This window comes from Chaetodon trifascialis, chromosome 15 (assembly GCF_039877785.1).
Source record: "Chaetodon trifascialis isolate fChaTrf1 chromosome 15, fChaTrf1.hap1, whole genome shotgun sequence".
In the NCBI taxonomy this organism is placed as follows: Eukaryota; Metazoa; Chordata; class Actinopteri; order Chaetodontiformes; family Chaetodontidae; genus Chaetodon; species Chaetodon trifascialis.
In genome coordinates this window covers 25,527,397-25,544,366 of record NC_092070.1, presented here as the reverse complement: position 1 = coordinate 25,544,366, position 16,970 = coordinate 25,527,397, and the positions used below count along the sequence as shown (strand labels likewise).

Below are 16,970 nucleotides of genomic sequence, written 5' to 3'. Positions count from 1 at the left end.
CTACCGCTCATCATCAGGACCAATCACAGCGTCTCTGAGGGAGGGTCACATGGTCCACCACCATCACCCGGGACCAGGTGGAGTTGGGTCTGATCGCCGGTTCTGTTTTGGTCCAGTTAACGAATCAGAAACAAAGTTAAAGGTCCTGAACACGCGTGTCCTCCAGCGGTGGCGGGGTCCGACACCAACGCTTTCATTCAAACGTGAGGACACTCGGTGGTTTTTAAGTGTTAAACTGTAAGAAAGTAATAATTGTCATGATTTTCCCCAAACTGAAAACCATGACGACGCTTATTTAGTGAAGAATGTTTAACGTTAACGATAAATCCTTCAAATTTAAAGGTTTTCAGGGGCGTTGATGTCACTTTAAGCACCTACAGATGTTGATAAGGGACGCGAAAAGGATCTGAATTGTACAAAATATCCAACCGTGGAACACGAAGCAAAAGCTTCAGAGGAAAGTAATCGACGAATCAGATCAGGGGAAGGAGCTGAGCGCCTGACGAGGGCGCCTCAGATCCGACAACCACGACAGGATACAAACTGCTTCCTCCTCCTGCTGTACATCCTCCTCTTCTTCTTCTACTCCTGTAAAGTGTGTCAAAGCCTCGTTGTCGACAGGAAGCGAGCTCCCGCCCCTGCAGGTGAGTTTCTGTCCCGGTAGGTGGATTTCTTTGCAATAAGCTCGTCGCCTCAGCAGTTGGACGGTCGGAGCTCCGCTTCCTGTCCCCCCCCCCCCCCCCCCCCCGCCCCGGTGATGATCGTGCTTTTCGTTCCGTGGATGTGAACAGCGTGGACGGTCACTCGCACACAGAAGAAGTGACCTTTGATTTTTCTACCTGTTGGTTTTTAAAGTGCTCTTTATTGTTTTTCTCAGCCAAGTTTTCCTCTTTTTTTAAAGTTTCTGATCGTCGTCAGGTGCGTTTTGTCCTCATGTTTGAGAGTTTTGGACGATCTTTGAGGATTCTCATGTCGCTCTTGGAAAAACAAAAGAGAGACGGAACTTCGTCAGTGGCAACGATGGATTTGACTCACTGAATGTGAATCTGCAGTTTTTATCCTTTTTACGTTTGTTGTACAGTTTTTACTTTTCAGACAGAACTGATGATGAAGAAACGAGAGAAAGACAAAGGTTTTTAAATCTGTGACCGTTTACTCCCCTTCCTTCCTTCCTTCCTTCCTTCCTTCCTTCCTTCCTTCCTTCCTTCCTTCCTTCCTTCCTTCCCTCCCTCCTTCCTTCCTTCCTTCCTTCCTTCCTTCCCTCCCTCCTTCCTTCCTACACACAGATACCTCCTGACGAACAAAGGAGACCACATGTGTTTTCTGCTGGCAGCGATGTGAAATGTATGGAAGCCCATTAGTGCCAGGGACAGAAAAAAGACACTGAAGGAATGACAGAAATATAACCACTCACAGTAAATCCAACAATAATGTGACGCTAAGTCAAAATTTAGATTTCCCCAGAAGATCAAACTTTTTATCTTATGTCGAAGTTACTCAGCATCTCGTATTTATCAGGATTTGGACCAAGAGACGACAAGATGAAAAGAGCTTGAAATCTTTTTAAACGTGAGGTCAAAGTTTGACTTATTGTGAGTAATTTTATTTTTATCATTCCCAACTTTCCATGTGGCAGAAATGAGCTTCCATATATTGAGATTTAATGGACAAAATAATGACAGATGTCTTTAAAGCTGATCACATCAACGATCTGAACCGTTAGACTCTGAAGATGAATTCGATGCAGCAGCGTTCAGAGCCGGTTCTTAAAGATCTGTACTGGTCCAGAAGTCAGACTACCTGAACCTGACCTGGAAAAATATGTGTTTTTTAAAGAGAGCAAATACAAAAGGACAAAGTGTAATCTGGATTTCGGGGCTTCAGGACCAGATCGATGCTCGGCTGAAGCCTTTGATTGAGTTTAATATAAATATTATGTGAACGGATCAAACGCGAGCTCAGCCCACCAGGAAGTCCTGATTACGTCCCTCACCTTTCATTTTCATGTTTTATTTTTCACCCAAATCCCAAAGTTGACATACCTATGGAAGCCTGTTCATGCCAAAATGAATTGCTTTTAAAATCCTGACTGATAAACAAATAAATTCTCACATTCAGCTCATCAATTCAAAACGTCGTTTTTCAACAAATATGTTTTTTATGCAGTCAGTTGAAATGTGAAGATCGCTTCTTTTATTACATTTTACTCTACGTGACCTCGTTGTCCGTTAAAATACGTTAAAGGGACCTCAGAGATGGAATTCAACGCGACGTCACCCCGTTCGTCAGTTTGAGATGAGAAGCAAACCGTGAAATTCAGGCGATCCAGACTGAGAGCAATTTTAATCTGAGTTCAGGAAAAATGTCCAACCGCCAACGAGACTCATCCAACGGACGTCGTGTTTCAGCTGCAGTCGAATCAACAGTCGAATCATTCCGCCCTGTTCATCTGTTTGTGCTGGTTGCACCTTCTGTAGCTTTGGTACAGCCGGGGGGGGGGGAGAGGGGGAGGGGGGGGTGGATGGAGGGACAGGTCAGATGAATATATCAGTGACGTTTCCTGATGGCGTTCATGTTTTGAGGTCGTCTCGATCAGCTGTCTCCATCGTTTTTACGCTTTGTAAATGTGCAAACTGAACCTTTTTCTAGCGACGGTTCAATTCTCTTTTTACTCGTTTGAACAAAAAAAAATGAAGCAATATGAAGCCAAAACTCTGCCGAGCGGCCGGAGTTTGATGTGTTGTGTGGAGGAGAGTCTGCTGAAAGCAGCTGGTGAACGTTTGTTAGCAAAAAAACAAGATGGCGTGATGAAATCAGACCGCCATCGAAAAGTATCACAGTGAGAAACGTGAGGCGGTTTGGATTTCTCGGGTCTGTGGGGTCAAATACTTAAATTTGATGATTAATAATTTACTGTTTCCTGTTGTTGCCTCTGAACGCTGCTTAAGTAACTAAAGCTTGTTGTCTGCGTTTCGAACATCTGGATCACCCAACCGCTTTTCTGCAAACGCCCAGCATGTGGTCTGATTGGCTGAGCTCTCGGCCTCTACGTGTCCACACAGTGCTGCTGCTCGGTCTGTGAAGCCTTCGCTTTCCTGTTTCTCTTCAGAAATGTGACCTGAAATGTGATCAGAGCTTCGTTCAAGACCCAAAACCAGATCGAGACGATCCAGTTTAACAACAGTACAAACAGATTACACTGGTGATCACACCTGGTTCTGGGTCACACCTGGTTCTGGGTCACACCTGGTTCTGGGTCACACCTGGTTCTGAAACCAAAGGCTCACATAGTTTCTGTTGGCTGATTTTCAGAATAAAAAGAGAGAAATGTGTGTTCGGTGGACTCGTCCTCGTCGTGTCTTTTAGGATGAAGAGCTGATCACAGAAGAGGCTTCGCAGACGGACTCGTGGCGCCGTGCATCATTTTGACTTTTCCTGTTTCCACACAAACCTCATTACCTCAGTCGATGTATAACGCTGATGTTTGACTACGATAATGTGTATTTTTTTGTTTTTTTGTTGTGTTTCATCTTGAATGCGTCTCAGCTTTTTAAAACACAGCCTGATGCTGTCGGGTACAAACCACAAAACTGCAAACGCACAAACTTCTCAGGTTTGAAGATGGAGGCTTGTTACTTTTTAATACATCCAAAATATCGTCGTTCAGGACTTCATACAGGAACTGGTGTTAAGAGCCGATAGGATGCTGTGATATTTGGAAGCTCGGACACACGTTTGAAATGTAAAAAAATACAACAAAAAATTACGAGATATTGAGTCAAAAACCCACAATTTTATCTTACAGTCGAATATTTTTGACTTGGCATCATAATTTTGCTTGTCAGGAGTATTTTTATTCGGTCAGTTCAAGCAACTCGTATTTTTTGGGTTTCTTGGTGTCCGTGGGCTTCCATATTTGACAGATGGCTGATATTTCTGACTGTTTAGTAAAACAATGATTGTTTGTTGTTTCTTGTTTTGGTGTTTTACTGTTTTAAGTCTTGTTACTCGTTACACAACGATTAAGTAACAAACATTTAAACTGCATTTAGTTCGATTTACATGATCAGGATCAAAATAATAATAATAAGTAAATGATGCTTAAGTGTTTGTAAGGCGCCTTTAAATCAAGTTAAGAGGTGCTTTAAAGGGAAAATAATGGAATGGTCTGTACTGTCAGATGAAACGAGGATAGAATGAAGAGATGAAAACATGAAATCACAGGAAAACTACGGTAAAACCACCGAGAACTTAAAGGGATAATCAGCCATTTCCAGATGTTCTGCTGCTGTCTGATGCTTCACCGCATCAAGTTCTTTGTTTTGTTTTTTAACCAAAAACGCACAAAAATTAGTTTTCACTTTCAAGACTGCAGTTATGTGATTTTTACAGGACGGCAGCTGTGGCACTGCACTGTGTACAGATTAGAAAATACTTAGAGCTACTGCCAGAGGAAAACCTCGTATCTCCAGACTGTTGCTGGCTGAGGTGAAGCTGCACTGAACCACGTGGTGACGAGGTTTTCTCCTGACAGCAGCAGCATCATGTGACCTGTTGACCAATCAGTGCTCCTCCTGTCCATGTTTACAAAGCCATAGAAGAGAGAAATGTTTCTGGGTGAAAATGTAAAACGGGAACACTTTGAAGTACGAAGACAAAAGTGTTCTGGAAACCAAAAAGCAGCCGTGAATAAAAAGTTAGTATTTATTACACAAGAAACTGATAACCTCTGCGCACGGGAGGGAACAGGATGGAGTTTTGATCTCGTCTTGTCTTTGTTTTCTTGTAGTTAATCTTGTGTAATTACCAGAAGATCTGAAGATCACAAAGACCTTGTGATGTTGATGTGCGAAGAACTTCCAGACGTGAGATCTTCTGAGTCATAATTATGATACAGAACTGATAACTGAGACTCAGAGTATCAGCTTTCATTTCTGACAGGATGAATCATAACTGGTGTATTTATGAGAACCTAAAGCTGAAATCGTCATGAGACACTCGTTTACCTTGAAATTGGTTGCTCTAATACCTGATGTGTCATCACGTGATAAACACAGAGTGCATCTTCTTACACCGTCTCAGAGTTGGCAGAAAACGTCTTTTTGTGAAAACTCTGCAGGCTGCGTTCTTCATTCCCAATGATGCATTTCTCTCCAGCCGTTGTTTTTACAGGAGGAGGTTTCGTCAAATCACTCCGTAGTTTTAACGTGTCGTGCATCAAGTTATTTTAAGCACTGAGACGCATTCAGACGGCATTCATGTGTTCATTTCACACTCCTGTGATTGTGATTGTGTTTGTTGGCAGTTTTCTGAAAAGTGGTTGTGTTGTTCCCGCGTGGAGGGAAGACGATGCTGTTTCAGTTCAGCCTCGTCATTCAAAGTGCAGGCTGCGAAGGCGTGAACGGGGCAAAGAAGGGAATCGAATCTGCAGTAAAAGCTTAAAAGTTCAGGAGGAGGAGCCCAGAGGGACCTCCACCTTTAAAACAAAGAGTCCTACAGGGCTCCTGAAAGAAACCCTTCAGGGTCAGTGTGTAGAATTTTATGAAACTTCATGAGGGGTTCCTCAGGGAACCATCCGAGGTCCTCTTACTATTTGATGCAAATGTGGGAATGAGGGGATGAAAGGGATGTTTTAGTGTTTTTAGGTTGTTATTTTCAATGTAAATTGTTTTACTTTCAGCAGACTGTATGTGTGTAATGACTGATGTTCAAATCGCAGAGGGTTTTTTACTTTTATCCTAAATATCTGTTTCTACTCCCTGTTCGAGCTCCGTGAGCGGACTTGCTCTTGTTTTCAAAGAAAAGTGTTTGAATTTGATGCAATACTTTTGATAAAATGTGCCCTTTTTTGTAATTCAGCAGTCTAATTAAACCAAATCTAAAAGAGTTTCCTATTTGATAATACAACTGAAAAAGTGCTGGAGTTGAGTGATGGACAGTCGGGACCGTTCAGATTTCAGTCAATGTGAAAATTAACTCAAAATTGAAGTGACCGTTGACCATTTTGTGACCAGTGTCAGTTCTGAGTGAATTTTTGCCAACTTTTGCATCTTAAACCGGTGAAGTGAATATTCACTGTTGTGTTTGGCTGTTTCACTTTGTGGCCCGTGTTGATCACAGCAGCACCGTCTGAATGTCATTTACGCCGAGTTACAACTGTCTGCCATGATGCTAGGATGATGAAGGCGATGGTGATGGTGTTTTTTATTTGTATTACCTGTTTTAGTCTATAAGACCGGGTACTTTATAGTGTTACAGTTCAAACAAAACCAATAAATGTTCACAACTACCCGCTGGGCCTGACGAGTCTTCTTTACCCTCTGCTGATGGAACAAACGTCTCCCCAAACCACTTCCCTGGTGTCCATGTCTACGATCATAGCAGACTGGACTCGAGCACGCACACTGGTCATTTTAAAAACTGAGCTTTTTCCAGGAGTTTTGGCCTTTCGTCGTCACAGACGCAGTTTTTGGTCACTGAAACCTTTTTGAAGATCCTTTCAGAGTGAAGACCTTCAGAAACTTCAGAGTTTTTGGCTCATGCAGACAGAATGTGGGACGTTGTCTCCGTTGTTGACGTGAGGGGACTGTTAAATTTAATTTTTTATTTGTATAGCGCCAAATCACAACAGAAGTTGTCTCAGGACACTTTCCATACAGAGCTGGTAGAGGCCGAGCTCTTTATCTACAGAGAACCAACGATTCCCTCATGAGCAGCACTCGGCGACAGTGACGAGGAAAAACTTCGTTTTAACAGGCAGAAACCTCAGACTGAACCAGGATCAGGGTGGGCGGACATCCGCCTCGACCAGATGGCCCCCCACCACTGTTTACGTAGCTATGACAGCGCTAGCGCTAACCATGCTAACAGGCCTTTGTAAGTTTGTACATAAATGTACAGTTACTGCAGTACGTTGAGGAGCATCAGAATGTGCAGAGCTACAGACGCCGAGACCCGGTCGACCTCTAGCTGCAGGTAACCTCCAGGTTAGAGCTTTTCTTCAGGCTTCTGATTGGCCCACATAGCTTTCGGGTTACGGTTACATCACCGCCTGACGCTCTGACAACACTTCAGTTATAATTTTGTGTTTTCATATTGATGGAGGAAAAAGCCAGTTTTAAAAAATGTTGACTTCAGTGGTGTTATGACTGCTTTTATTCCTTTTTATTTTGTGTGAAACTGTGGGACTTTGCATGGATTGATTATTTTTTCAATCTATAAAACAAATGGGTGACGATCAAATATGAAGTTTGAACAAAAGTTGTGGGACTTACACAGAAAATAAAAATAAATAAAATAGATGTAAGCTTGTGTGACATGAAGCCGAACAGTGTTTCATATACTCTTAGCTGATAACTGATTATTGATTTCTAAAAAGGTGGAATTTGAACAATGTGATCAGATGAGTCTTTACAAAGTAACTGCTGGGACTCTAATCATCGAAACATTCCTCTCAATCTTTCTGTAAACACATTAAAATTCATCAGAATTATCAATTCATTATTTTTCTTCTTGTATTACAGATGTTATTGAAACAAACTGATGTTTTCATTATCGATTCCTTCAGTGATTTTCTCAATTCATCGATCGTTTGTCTGTCAAACTTGTCTTCAAACAAAGCAGTAAACGTCATTATTAGCATCGTCACAGTGCAATCATTGGCTGTTTAATGAGCACGTTAATTGTCCTGAGTGACGTCAGCGGATTGCTGCTTGACCGTGTTGACCCGGCTCAGCGGGGCGCGTGCTGCTCGCTCGTTCATTCATTCATCACAATACGCCGGGCGCGTGGAGCTCTAAAGGGAGGAAAAGCACAACAACACGAGCGCGAGGTGCTGATGGTGGCGGTTCTGTAACAATGTGCGGCGCGCGGAAACGCTCGTGCTACACCAGTGAATCGGTGCTGCGCGCGCCGCTGAAAACTATACCCACCTACTACTACCGTTGCCGTAGTTACCAACATACCCGCCTGAACGGGTAGCGCGTGTGCACGAGCGGCCAGTGGGCAGGCAGGAAGGACGGAAGGAGTAGCGAAGGGGGGAAGAAGCGAGAGAGGAAGGAGGGAGGAAAGGAAGGTAAGAAGGAGGGAAGGAAGGAGGGAGCGGAATTAGTCAGTGATAGAGGGGAGGAGAGGAGGAGAGGCGGCGGGTTGTTCTGCCGAGGTGGACGTGGCGGGTCCGGCGGAGTTAGCTACAAGTGACGGGCAGCGGAGCCGATCCGAGGCGGACAGCCAGTCATGAACCGGACCCCCCGCAGGTAACGTACCGCTGTCCCCGCCGTTATTAGCCTTCCGCTCGGCTCCGGTGTGCTCTTTCTGTGCTTGCTGAGCTCGCCGCCGCTCCGCCGCGCTTGGTTTCCTGCTTCTCCGAACTGGCTGCGGCGCTTTCTGACAGATAATGACCGCGGAGTCGGCGGCGGACGCGTCGCTCAGTCTGACACAGTTGGTGTCTTTTGTGCGGCGGCTGTCAGCCGCTCCCCGCTGCGCTCGCACAGCCTGCGAAATGCACAAAGTGCCCCGGACGGCGGAGGAGGCTAACCTCCGCTGCTCCCCTCTGCCTGCCTCTCCTCCCCGCTTCACTCTCACTTTCCCCCCATGCTAACACCAGCTAGCCGCGCTAGTTAGCTTAGCGGGCTGCAAACGACGTTAGAGCGATAAACAAGATGGCCACTGGCTAGCTTTGCTAGCTCGCTAGACATGGCATCTTGCCCTGTCTTTGTATGCCAGAAAGCGGGTTTAAACACAGTTCCCTCCGCTGTCATGTGGACTTTTCTCTCTGAGCGCAAGAATCGCCGAAACAAAAAGTTTCTGCTCGGAAAGCGGAGGATGGCGAGATAATGCGAGCGGGCAGAGACATCCTGAGGAAAAATCACCGCCAGATAGAGGCAGTCAGGCTGCGCAGAGGCTGCGTGGCGAGTTGAAAAGGCTACCTGAGTGTGAGGGGACAGGTAACCCGAGCAGCACCTCACCTCAGTCCGCTGCAGTCACTCCGCAGGCTGCGGGGGTCGAGCTCAGCGTGCGGCCTGTCCGCCGCCACAAACCTGCACACATGAACTTTAAGGTGAAAGACTTCCAGGGCTCCAAACTTTTCTCTCTGTGTGTGTGTGTGTGTGTGTGTCCGTGTCCGTCCGTCCACATTGACTTGTTGTATGAGTCCACAGTTGAGGTTTGTCAGGACAGAAGAGGACTTCAGACAAACCTCCTGTCAGACTGAACCTTTGTCTTTATGTTCAGTTGTTGTTTATGGAAATATCAGATTCTGACAAACAGTCAACAAGGACATCACATGTAAACACAGCGTGCATTTCACAACAGTTTGTTCCACCAGCTCTTTCATCAGATTAGAAATGTGTGACTGTGACGTCTCAAGTCCTGAGCCCAGACCAACAGGTCCAGGTCAGGTCTGAACACACACACACACACACACACACACACACACACACACACACACACACACACACTGGCTTCAGTTCATGCACAGAAACACTGAGTGCTTCTTACATGTTTGTGTCTGTTTTTGTTGACTGAAGCTGAGTTTGAGGTTTAGCTGTTGTGTGCTGCTCTGCACACACACACACACACACACACACACACACACTCACACACACCTTTACCTCCTGATGGTGTAACATGATTGGCTGCTGTCAGGCTGATAAAGTGCTCGTGTTTAGGGGCGGACATGCAGTCGGTGAGGCTAACGTTAGCGATACACCTGAGCTCTACCTGTACACAAAAGTCACAGCTCAGTGTTTTTCAGCGCGGCAGAGAAACAACATGCAGAAAAAAGTCCTTTATTGTGAAAGATGCAAACTTCAGCAGTGGTTCGTTGGCCATAAATGCTGACATGCTGTCAGTAATTAAGAACGAGACAAACGTCCATCAGAGGACTTTGAAGCAGAGCTCGAGCAGTTAGAGGCAGAAGGACTCGTCTTCCTCTCAGCTTCTGTCTCCCTTGACACTGATCTCTGTCCATTTTCTCTGGACCTGACCAGGAAACGTAGTCTAGTTCAGGATCCTGCAGCTCTGGTCTTGTGTTTGTCCGTCAGAGGCGACGAGCACACTGCTGCTGATCAACAACTGTGTGCTGTTAAAGCCCAGGGGCTGTTGTTCAGGTCACATACTGAAACAAACATACTGTCCCGACCAGTTCAGGACGTCCCGTCACACCTGTGTCGCTGTTCGATTCCTTGCTGACAGCTTTGCTTTGGCTCAGGTTTTCCTGCTGGTTTCAGCCCATCAGGTCTAGTATCAGCTGACGTCCGCAGTGATTTCCCGTCAGAGCGACGGCTGTCTGTCTGTTTTCATCCTGATCTGCTCGTCGTCTTTTCTGTCCTCGTGGATTTTGAGGTGCGCTGCTGTCGTGTTGTGTCAGGTCTTCTGTTGATTGTGGATCTTGTCTGGAGTGATGACAGATTCACAGTCGATCTGTGAGCTGCACTGAAGGCTGCAGCAGCTCGTGTGATCCAGGTAACTGTGCTCAGATCAGCCTGATCCTGATCTTTAGGATGGTCTCAGGAGATGCAGTCAGATGTGAGATGGACCTCATTCGAGTTGATCGTCGCGTCCTGTTGATCTGAAAGTGCGTTGCAGTGAAAAACGTCTTTTTGTCCTGATGCTCAGATGCATAGAAAGTCAGTATTCTTGTGAAGAGGAGGTCGAAGCTCCTGCAGCAGTCTGACCTCCTCTCCACGCAGCTCGTAGAAGGAGGTGAAGCTGAATCTGACTGTAGTGTCTCCTCTGTCTCTGCAGGCTGGTCCCAGTCAGGTGTGGGTGGTGACATCAGCAGGACGTCTCGCCGACTGGTTGTTGGATTCCCAGAGGAGACGCTCAGGGACGCACCCCCTACCTCCCAGCTCCTCCCCTCTCAGGAGAGGTAGATCTCTTCAGAGGAGTGAGGAAGGACTCAGGGAGAGGAGGAGGAGGAGGAGGAGGAGGAGATACTTCAGCGATACTTCAGGTGTTGACCCAGACTCGGGGGAGGAGGATTAGCTCCACCCCTCACCATGACAGACTTAGAGACTGACTGTTTGAGCCTCGGCCTGCCCCCCGAATGCGGCTCCCCTCCCCCGCCTCTGGACCCCCCCTTGCAGGTGGACTGCGGCCCCGGGCCCGGCTCCTCAGCCTCCACGCCCACCCTGGCCCTCCTCTCGTCCGACTGCCCCACGCCCACGCTCAGCTCGCTGGCGGCAGAGATCGCTGAGCCGCTAGTGATGCTGCCGTGCGTGAAGAGCGAGCCGGAGGACGGAGACCTGGAGCCCATCCGGACCGTGGACCTGTCGGAGATCCAGCCGCTGTCCACCGCCGAGCTGGGCCAGGACCAGATCAAGATGGAGATCAGCGGCCTCGACTACATCAAGTCCGAGCATCACGGTCACCACTGCAACCACCACCTGGGCCACTTCCAGCACGCCGACGTCACCGAGCTGGACTACAAATCGCACTACGAGCCCAGCTCCGTGTTTGACTACATCTCCCAGGTAAAGATGGACCCTGGTCACACCTGCTTTCAGATAGATTGTGATGGGTTTTAGATGAATGGCAGCACACGTCAGGTGCTGCAGAGTGCAGTATTATTATAGTAGAGCACAGGCGCGAGTCAGGACGTCAGATTTACCTGGAAGGTGACAAGTTAATAAGCGCTGGCTGAGCGATGCAGGTGTGACCTGAACGAGAAGACGTGTTGTCCTATCAGATCTGTCTTTGTGTCTGACAGACCAGCAGCCAAGAACACATCCATGGCTAGCTTCAAGAGAGCTCCATCAGGAGCGTTAGCATTAAGGGGAGCGTTAGCTTTAAGGGGAGCGTTAGCTTTAAGAGGAGCGTTAGCATTAAGAGGAGCGTTAGCGTTAAGAAGAGCGTTAGCATTAAGGGGAGCGTTAGCTTTAACGGGAGCGTGAGCTTTAAGAGGAGCGTTAGCTTTAACGGGAGCGTTAACTTTAAGAGGAGCGTTAGCTTAAGGGGAGCTTTAGCTTTAAGAGGAGCGTTAGCTTTAAGGGGAGCGTTAGCTTTAACGGGAGCGTTAGCTTTAACAGGAGCGTTAGCTTTAAGTGGAGCGTTAGCTTAAGGGGAGCTTTAGCTTTAAGAGGAGCGTTAGCTTTAAGGGGAGCGTTAGCTTTAACGGGAGCGTTAGCTTTAACAGGAGCGTTAGCTTTAAGAGGAGCATTAGCTTTAACAGGAGGGTTAGCTTAAGGGGAGCTTTAGCTTTAAGAGGAGCGTTAGCTTTAAGGGGAGCGTTAGCTTTAATGGGAGCATTAGCTTAAGGGGAGCTTTAGCTTTAACGGGAGCATTAGCTTTAACGGGAGCATTAGCTTTAACGGGAGCTTTAGCTTTAAGAGGAGCGTTAGCTTTAAGAGGAGCGTTAGCTTTAACGGGAGCATTAGCTTTAACGGGAGCTTTAGCTTTAAGAGGAGCGTTAGCTTTAACAGGAGCGTTAGCTTTAACGGGAGCGTTAGCTTAAGGGGAGCTTTAGCTTTAAGAGGAGCGTTAGCTTTAAGGGGAGCGTTAGCTTTAATGGGAGCATTAGCTTAAGGGGAGCTTTAGCTTTAACGGGAGCATTAGCTTTAACGGGAGCATTAGCTTTAACGGGAGCATTAGCTTTAACGGGAGCTTTAGCTTTAAGAGGAGCGTTAGCTTTAACGGGAGCATTAGCTTTAACGGGAGCTTTAGCTTTAAGAGGAGCGTTAGCTTTAACGGGAGCATTAGCTTTAACGGGAGCTTTAGCTTTAAGAGGAGCGTTAGCTTTAACGGGAGCATTAGCTTTAACGGGAGCGTTAGCTTTAACGGGAGCGTTAGCTTAAGGGGAGCTTTAGCTTTAAGAGGAGCGTTAGCTTTAAGGGGAGCTTTAGCTTTAATGGGAGCATTAGCTTAAGGGGAGCATTAGCTTTAACGGGAGCATTAGCTTTAAGAGGCTAGGCTTTAGGCTCATCCACCTGTGCTACGTTTGGGTGGAGGTGGTGATGTCAGGTGGATTCTGTCCTGCTGAATCTGATCCTGCAGAGAACTTTAAGATCATTAAGTGACGCCTGGAAATCCCTTTAAACAAGCACAGCTCAGCACCCAACACGTCTGCAGGGCAGGACAGAAGTACCCTTCAGTAGTACTTTGTGTACAGCTCCATTCACACGGGAGCAGTACTGCGTGTTGGTAGCATCAGTACACAGATGAGGATTGGACAGAGTTGTATCTGTGACCTGAAGATATTTACCCAGATTCATGATGATTGGACAATTCATTAACAAGTCATGGCCATCTTCCTGCTAAGCCCCGCCCCTGTTGATGAAAAACAGCCAATCAGATTAAAGACAGCGTCCTCACTTTCAGCCCTTTGGGCAGAACAGGCTCATGTAACAGCTGCTTGTGGTGATGGTGTGAATGAAGGTGGATGCAGATGTTCAGCAGTGGTGTACATCTGTACTCAGATGTTTTATTTAAGTAAAAGTACTCATACCACAGTGTGAAAATACAGGCAAATGTTCCCTCTCAGTGTCACCATTAGATTATACTGAACGTGTGAACTTTGGGCAGGTGGTGTCCTCCTCCAGGAGGTGGTGTCCTCCTCCAGGAGGTGGTGTCCTCCTCCAGGAGGTGCTTTGTTTTGCTGTCTCGTGTAGTTTCTTTGAGACTGAAGCCTCTCAGGTTCTCAGTGAAGCAGTGGTTTTCCTCCCGTCAGTGATTGATCTCCACAGCTCAGTTTACAGTCTGAACCTGAATGGTTATCACAAAGCCCTGAGTGCTGGAGGAATGAGCCTGCTGTGACCATGAGCCTTTTTATTTCAGCTTTCTGTGGAAACGTGTCATGATGTGAGTCAATATTGTCTCTTATGTGTGTGAAGAGTATTTGAGGACACTGACTGAAGCTGCATGTGTTGGCTGCAGGTGACGGACACTCTGGAGTACATTAAGTCGGACCACCACGTGGACCTGCAGTGCTACTACACCACGGAGTCCAGCATGTCCACCCACCTGCCGCACAACGGCCTGGAGTCCATCCACATGGCCGAGCTCCGCACTGAGCTCAACAAGCTGCGGCCCGACGCCCTGCTGATGGACGGCATCGGCAAGCTGGACCCCGAGTTCGGAGGCGGGGGTCTGTACGAGCTGCAGACGGCCGAGGAGGGGAAGGCGGCGGCGGTGGCGGAGACAACGGCAACGGGGCAGGGAGGAGGTGGGAGCCTGGTCATCACCACCAAAACTCAGAGTCCGACAGTGAGGAAACCTCGTAACATGCAGGGGGAGAAGCCTTTCTCCTGCACGCAGTGCGGGAAGAACTTCAGCACGCTGGGAAACCTGAAGACCCACCAGCGCATCCACACCGGCGAGCGGCCGTACACCTGCTCGCAGTGCGGCAAGAGCTTCGGCCAGGCGGGAAACCTCAAGCGCCACCAGCTGATCCACACGGGCCAGAAGCCGTACGTGTGCGCTCACTGTCCCAAAGGCTTCACCAAGGCCGACGACCTGCGATCGCACCAGCGGCTGCACACCGGCGAGCGCCCGTTCATCTGCCTCACCTGCGGCAAGAGCTTCGGCCAGTCGAAGGAGCTGAAGGCCCACCAGCTGAGCCACACGGGCGAGAGGCCGTTCTGCTGCCAGCACTGCGGCAAAAGCTTCAGCAAGGAGACCAGCTACCGCAACCACATCCAGATCCACACGGGCGAGAAGCCCTTCACCTGCTCGCAGTGCGGCAAGACTTTCAGCAACTCGGGCGTCTTAAAAACCCACGAGAAGATCCACTCGGGCGAGCGGCCGTTCGGCTGCACGCAGTGCGGGAAGAGCTTCGGCCGCCTCGGCCACCTGAAGGCTCACCAGCAGATCCACACGGGCGAGCGGCCGTACGCCTGCCCGCAGTGTGGGAAGACTTTCAGCCAGTCGGGTCACCTCAAGGCGCACGAGCAGATCCACAAGCGAGAGCGAGTGGACACGGCGAGCACCGGCAGCAGCAGCAGCAGCAGCAGCAGCAGCAGCAGCAGCAGCAGCACCGTGGGCAGTGACAGTAGCTAAAATTAACTCCTGACCTTTAACCTCTCGGAAAAACAAAGTATTATTCCTCTTTTTTATAAATACTATATATACATTTTTTCCTTATGAATTTTTTCATACATTTTCATACCTTTTGAGCTCTTTTGCATTTATATGTGAGCAGGGTGGACTGACTGATTTGCTCTTATGCAAGTGTCTGTGTGTGTGTGTACATGTTGTGTACTGTGTGTGTGGGCCGCTGTGGTGCTGAGGGGCTTGTAGATAATCTGTAAACTGGTCTGTCTGAACTGTAGTGAGTGTAGAGTCTCTCTCCGGAGGACCCAGTCCCAGTACTTATTTTGGAGTACTTACACAAGCACAAATACTTCAGTAACAAGTGTGAGTACTTCATTTGTTTTTTACTGAAGCAGACCAGCAGCTCCCGATGAACCAGGACCCCGTTTACCGCTGGCGATGGAGACAAAGAGTGACGAACACTCTTCAGAGAACGAGCGTCCATCTGTGAACCGCAGTCACACGCAAACCACAAACAGCAAAGTTTGAAACGTCTCTTATCTGGATCAAATCCAGAGTTTAACTCGCCGTCATTCACTCTCACGCCATAAATGTGATTCCTTCTAAGTCCTGATCCTAAAGTAAAGATGAACTGGGCCGTGTTGCTGATCAGCTGTTTCTGATCCATTAGCTGGTTTATTTCAGACCAGCTCTGATGATAACGCTCCTCCTGACATAAGCACAGTTCAGCTAGCATTAGCAAGCTAACAGCAGCGACGGGTCGTAAGGTGTTGATTTTAGTTTCATCACTCGTTTTGAATCAAATGTGACTGAACAGACTTCAGACATTGGGAGTCTCCTGCGACGCTCTGTCAGAGCTTGGTCTCGGCGGTGGACGCTCTGTCAGAGCTTGGTCTCGGCGGTGGATGCTCTGGTTAAACGTGGTCCTGGTTCAGATTCCTCAGTATGTCTTTAAGCAGTTAAAGTACTTTAGCCAGCCACGTGTGAGTACTTCTATTTGAGTACTTGCTGCCAGTTTACTAGTATTTTCCTTACAGGTGTGGGTACTCGCAGGCATACACTCTGTTACTGTATTGTTAAAAATCGATGATATAATTTTGATATTTTTTATTGACCAGTATTGATTATTGATCAGGATGCACCACAGTGATATTTTTGTTGTTGATAATCTGCTGATGACATTCCTTCAGATCATTCCAGTATCGTCACGCCATGAACTCGGTTTTCAGTGTCGTTGGGCTCCAGCAGGACCAAACACATCAGCACAAGGAACCCAACGAGGCCCCCCCCAATCCAGATCGCTCACTGTGTACAAAAATCTTCTATTGATAATGTTGTTCCTAAAAAAACAATAAAATAAAAAAAAGACAAAGTGATGCAGCATCTTGTACTGGAAAAAGAATTATTAAAGAAACTAATGTCACTGCTGCTCTCTCAGTTTCTTTGTTCCCTTCGTTTCTGAAGCTTTGGACTCAAACCTTTTTAGGACTCCTGTCCTCGTCAGCACCGGCCTCTAACACCAAATCAGCTCTGCTTCTTGACCCGGTTCTGTCCAGGACGGTGCTATCGAGCCCGTGTTCCACCAGTTTGGAGCAGAACCATTGAAATGAAGCATACGTCATGGGTGGAGGAACTCGTGTTGGTGGAACGTCGCCATCAGAAGTCGGAGCTTCAGGCTGATCCCTCGTTTGTACAGACTTAAAGGTCCGTGTGGAGGATTTAGTGGCATCTAGTGGTAAAGGTGCAGACTGCAGCCAGCCAAACACCCTCAGCTCACCTCAGGACTCACGGTGGTGAAGCTCCTGTAAAATGTCAAAGTCAGTGTTTGGTTTGTCTATTCTGGGCTACTGTAGAAACATGGCGGAGGAAGAGGAGCTGCTGGTGAGTAAAACTCATGAAAACATACTTATGAATATTTTATTTCTGCCAGTCGATGTAAATCCTCCATACGCCTGGCAGGTTTTGGCTCAGTCGTGATTTTT

The 16,970-nt window shown here is 47.5% G+C and overlaps 1 protein-coding gene across 2 annotated transcripts; it reads left to right on the top strand.

Annotated features, from left to right (window-relative positions):
- The first annotated feature begins 7,985 nt into the window (after positions 1-7,985).
- LOC139342961 (uncharacterized) lies at positions 7,986-16,416 on the top strand. 2 transcript variants are annotated; one of them, XM_070980296.1, is made up of 3 exons: positions 7,986-8,255; positions 10,747-11,474; positions 13,873-16,416. In XM_070980296.1, the coding sequence occupies exons 2-3, from the start codon at positions 11,001-11,003 to the stop codon at positions 14,992-14,994; spliced, it is 1,596 nt and encodes a 531-aa protein (XP_070836397.1). In that variant the 5' UTR covers positions 7,986-8,255; positions 10,747-11,000; the 3' UTR covers positions 14,995-16,416. The 2 variants fall into 2 exon arrangements, with proteins under 2 accessions (XP_070836397.1, XP_070836398.1); XM_070980297.1 differs by having other exon boundaries at positions 8,002-8,074.
- Positions 16,417-16,970: the final 554 nt, after the last annotated feature.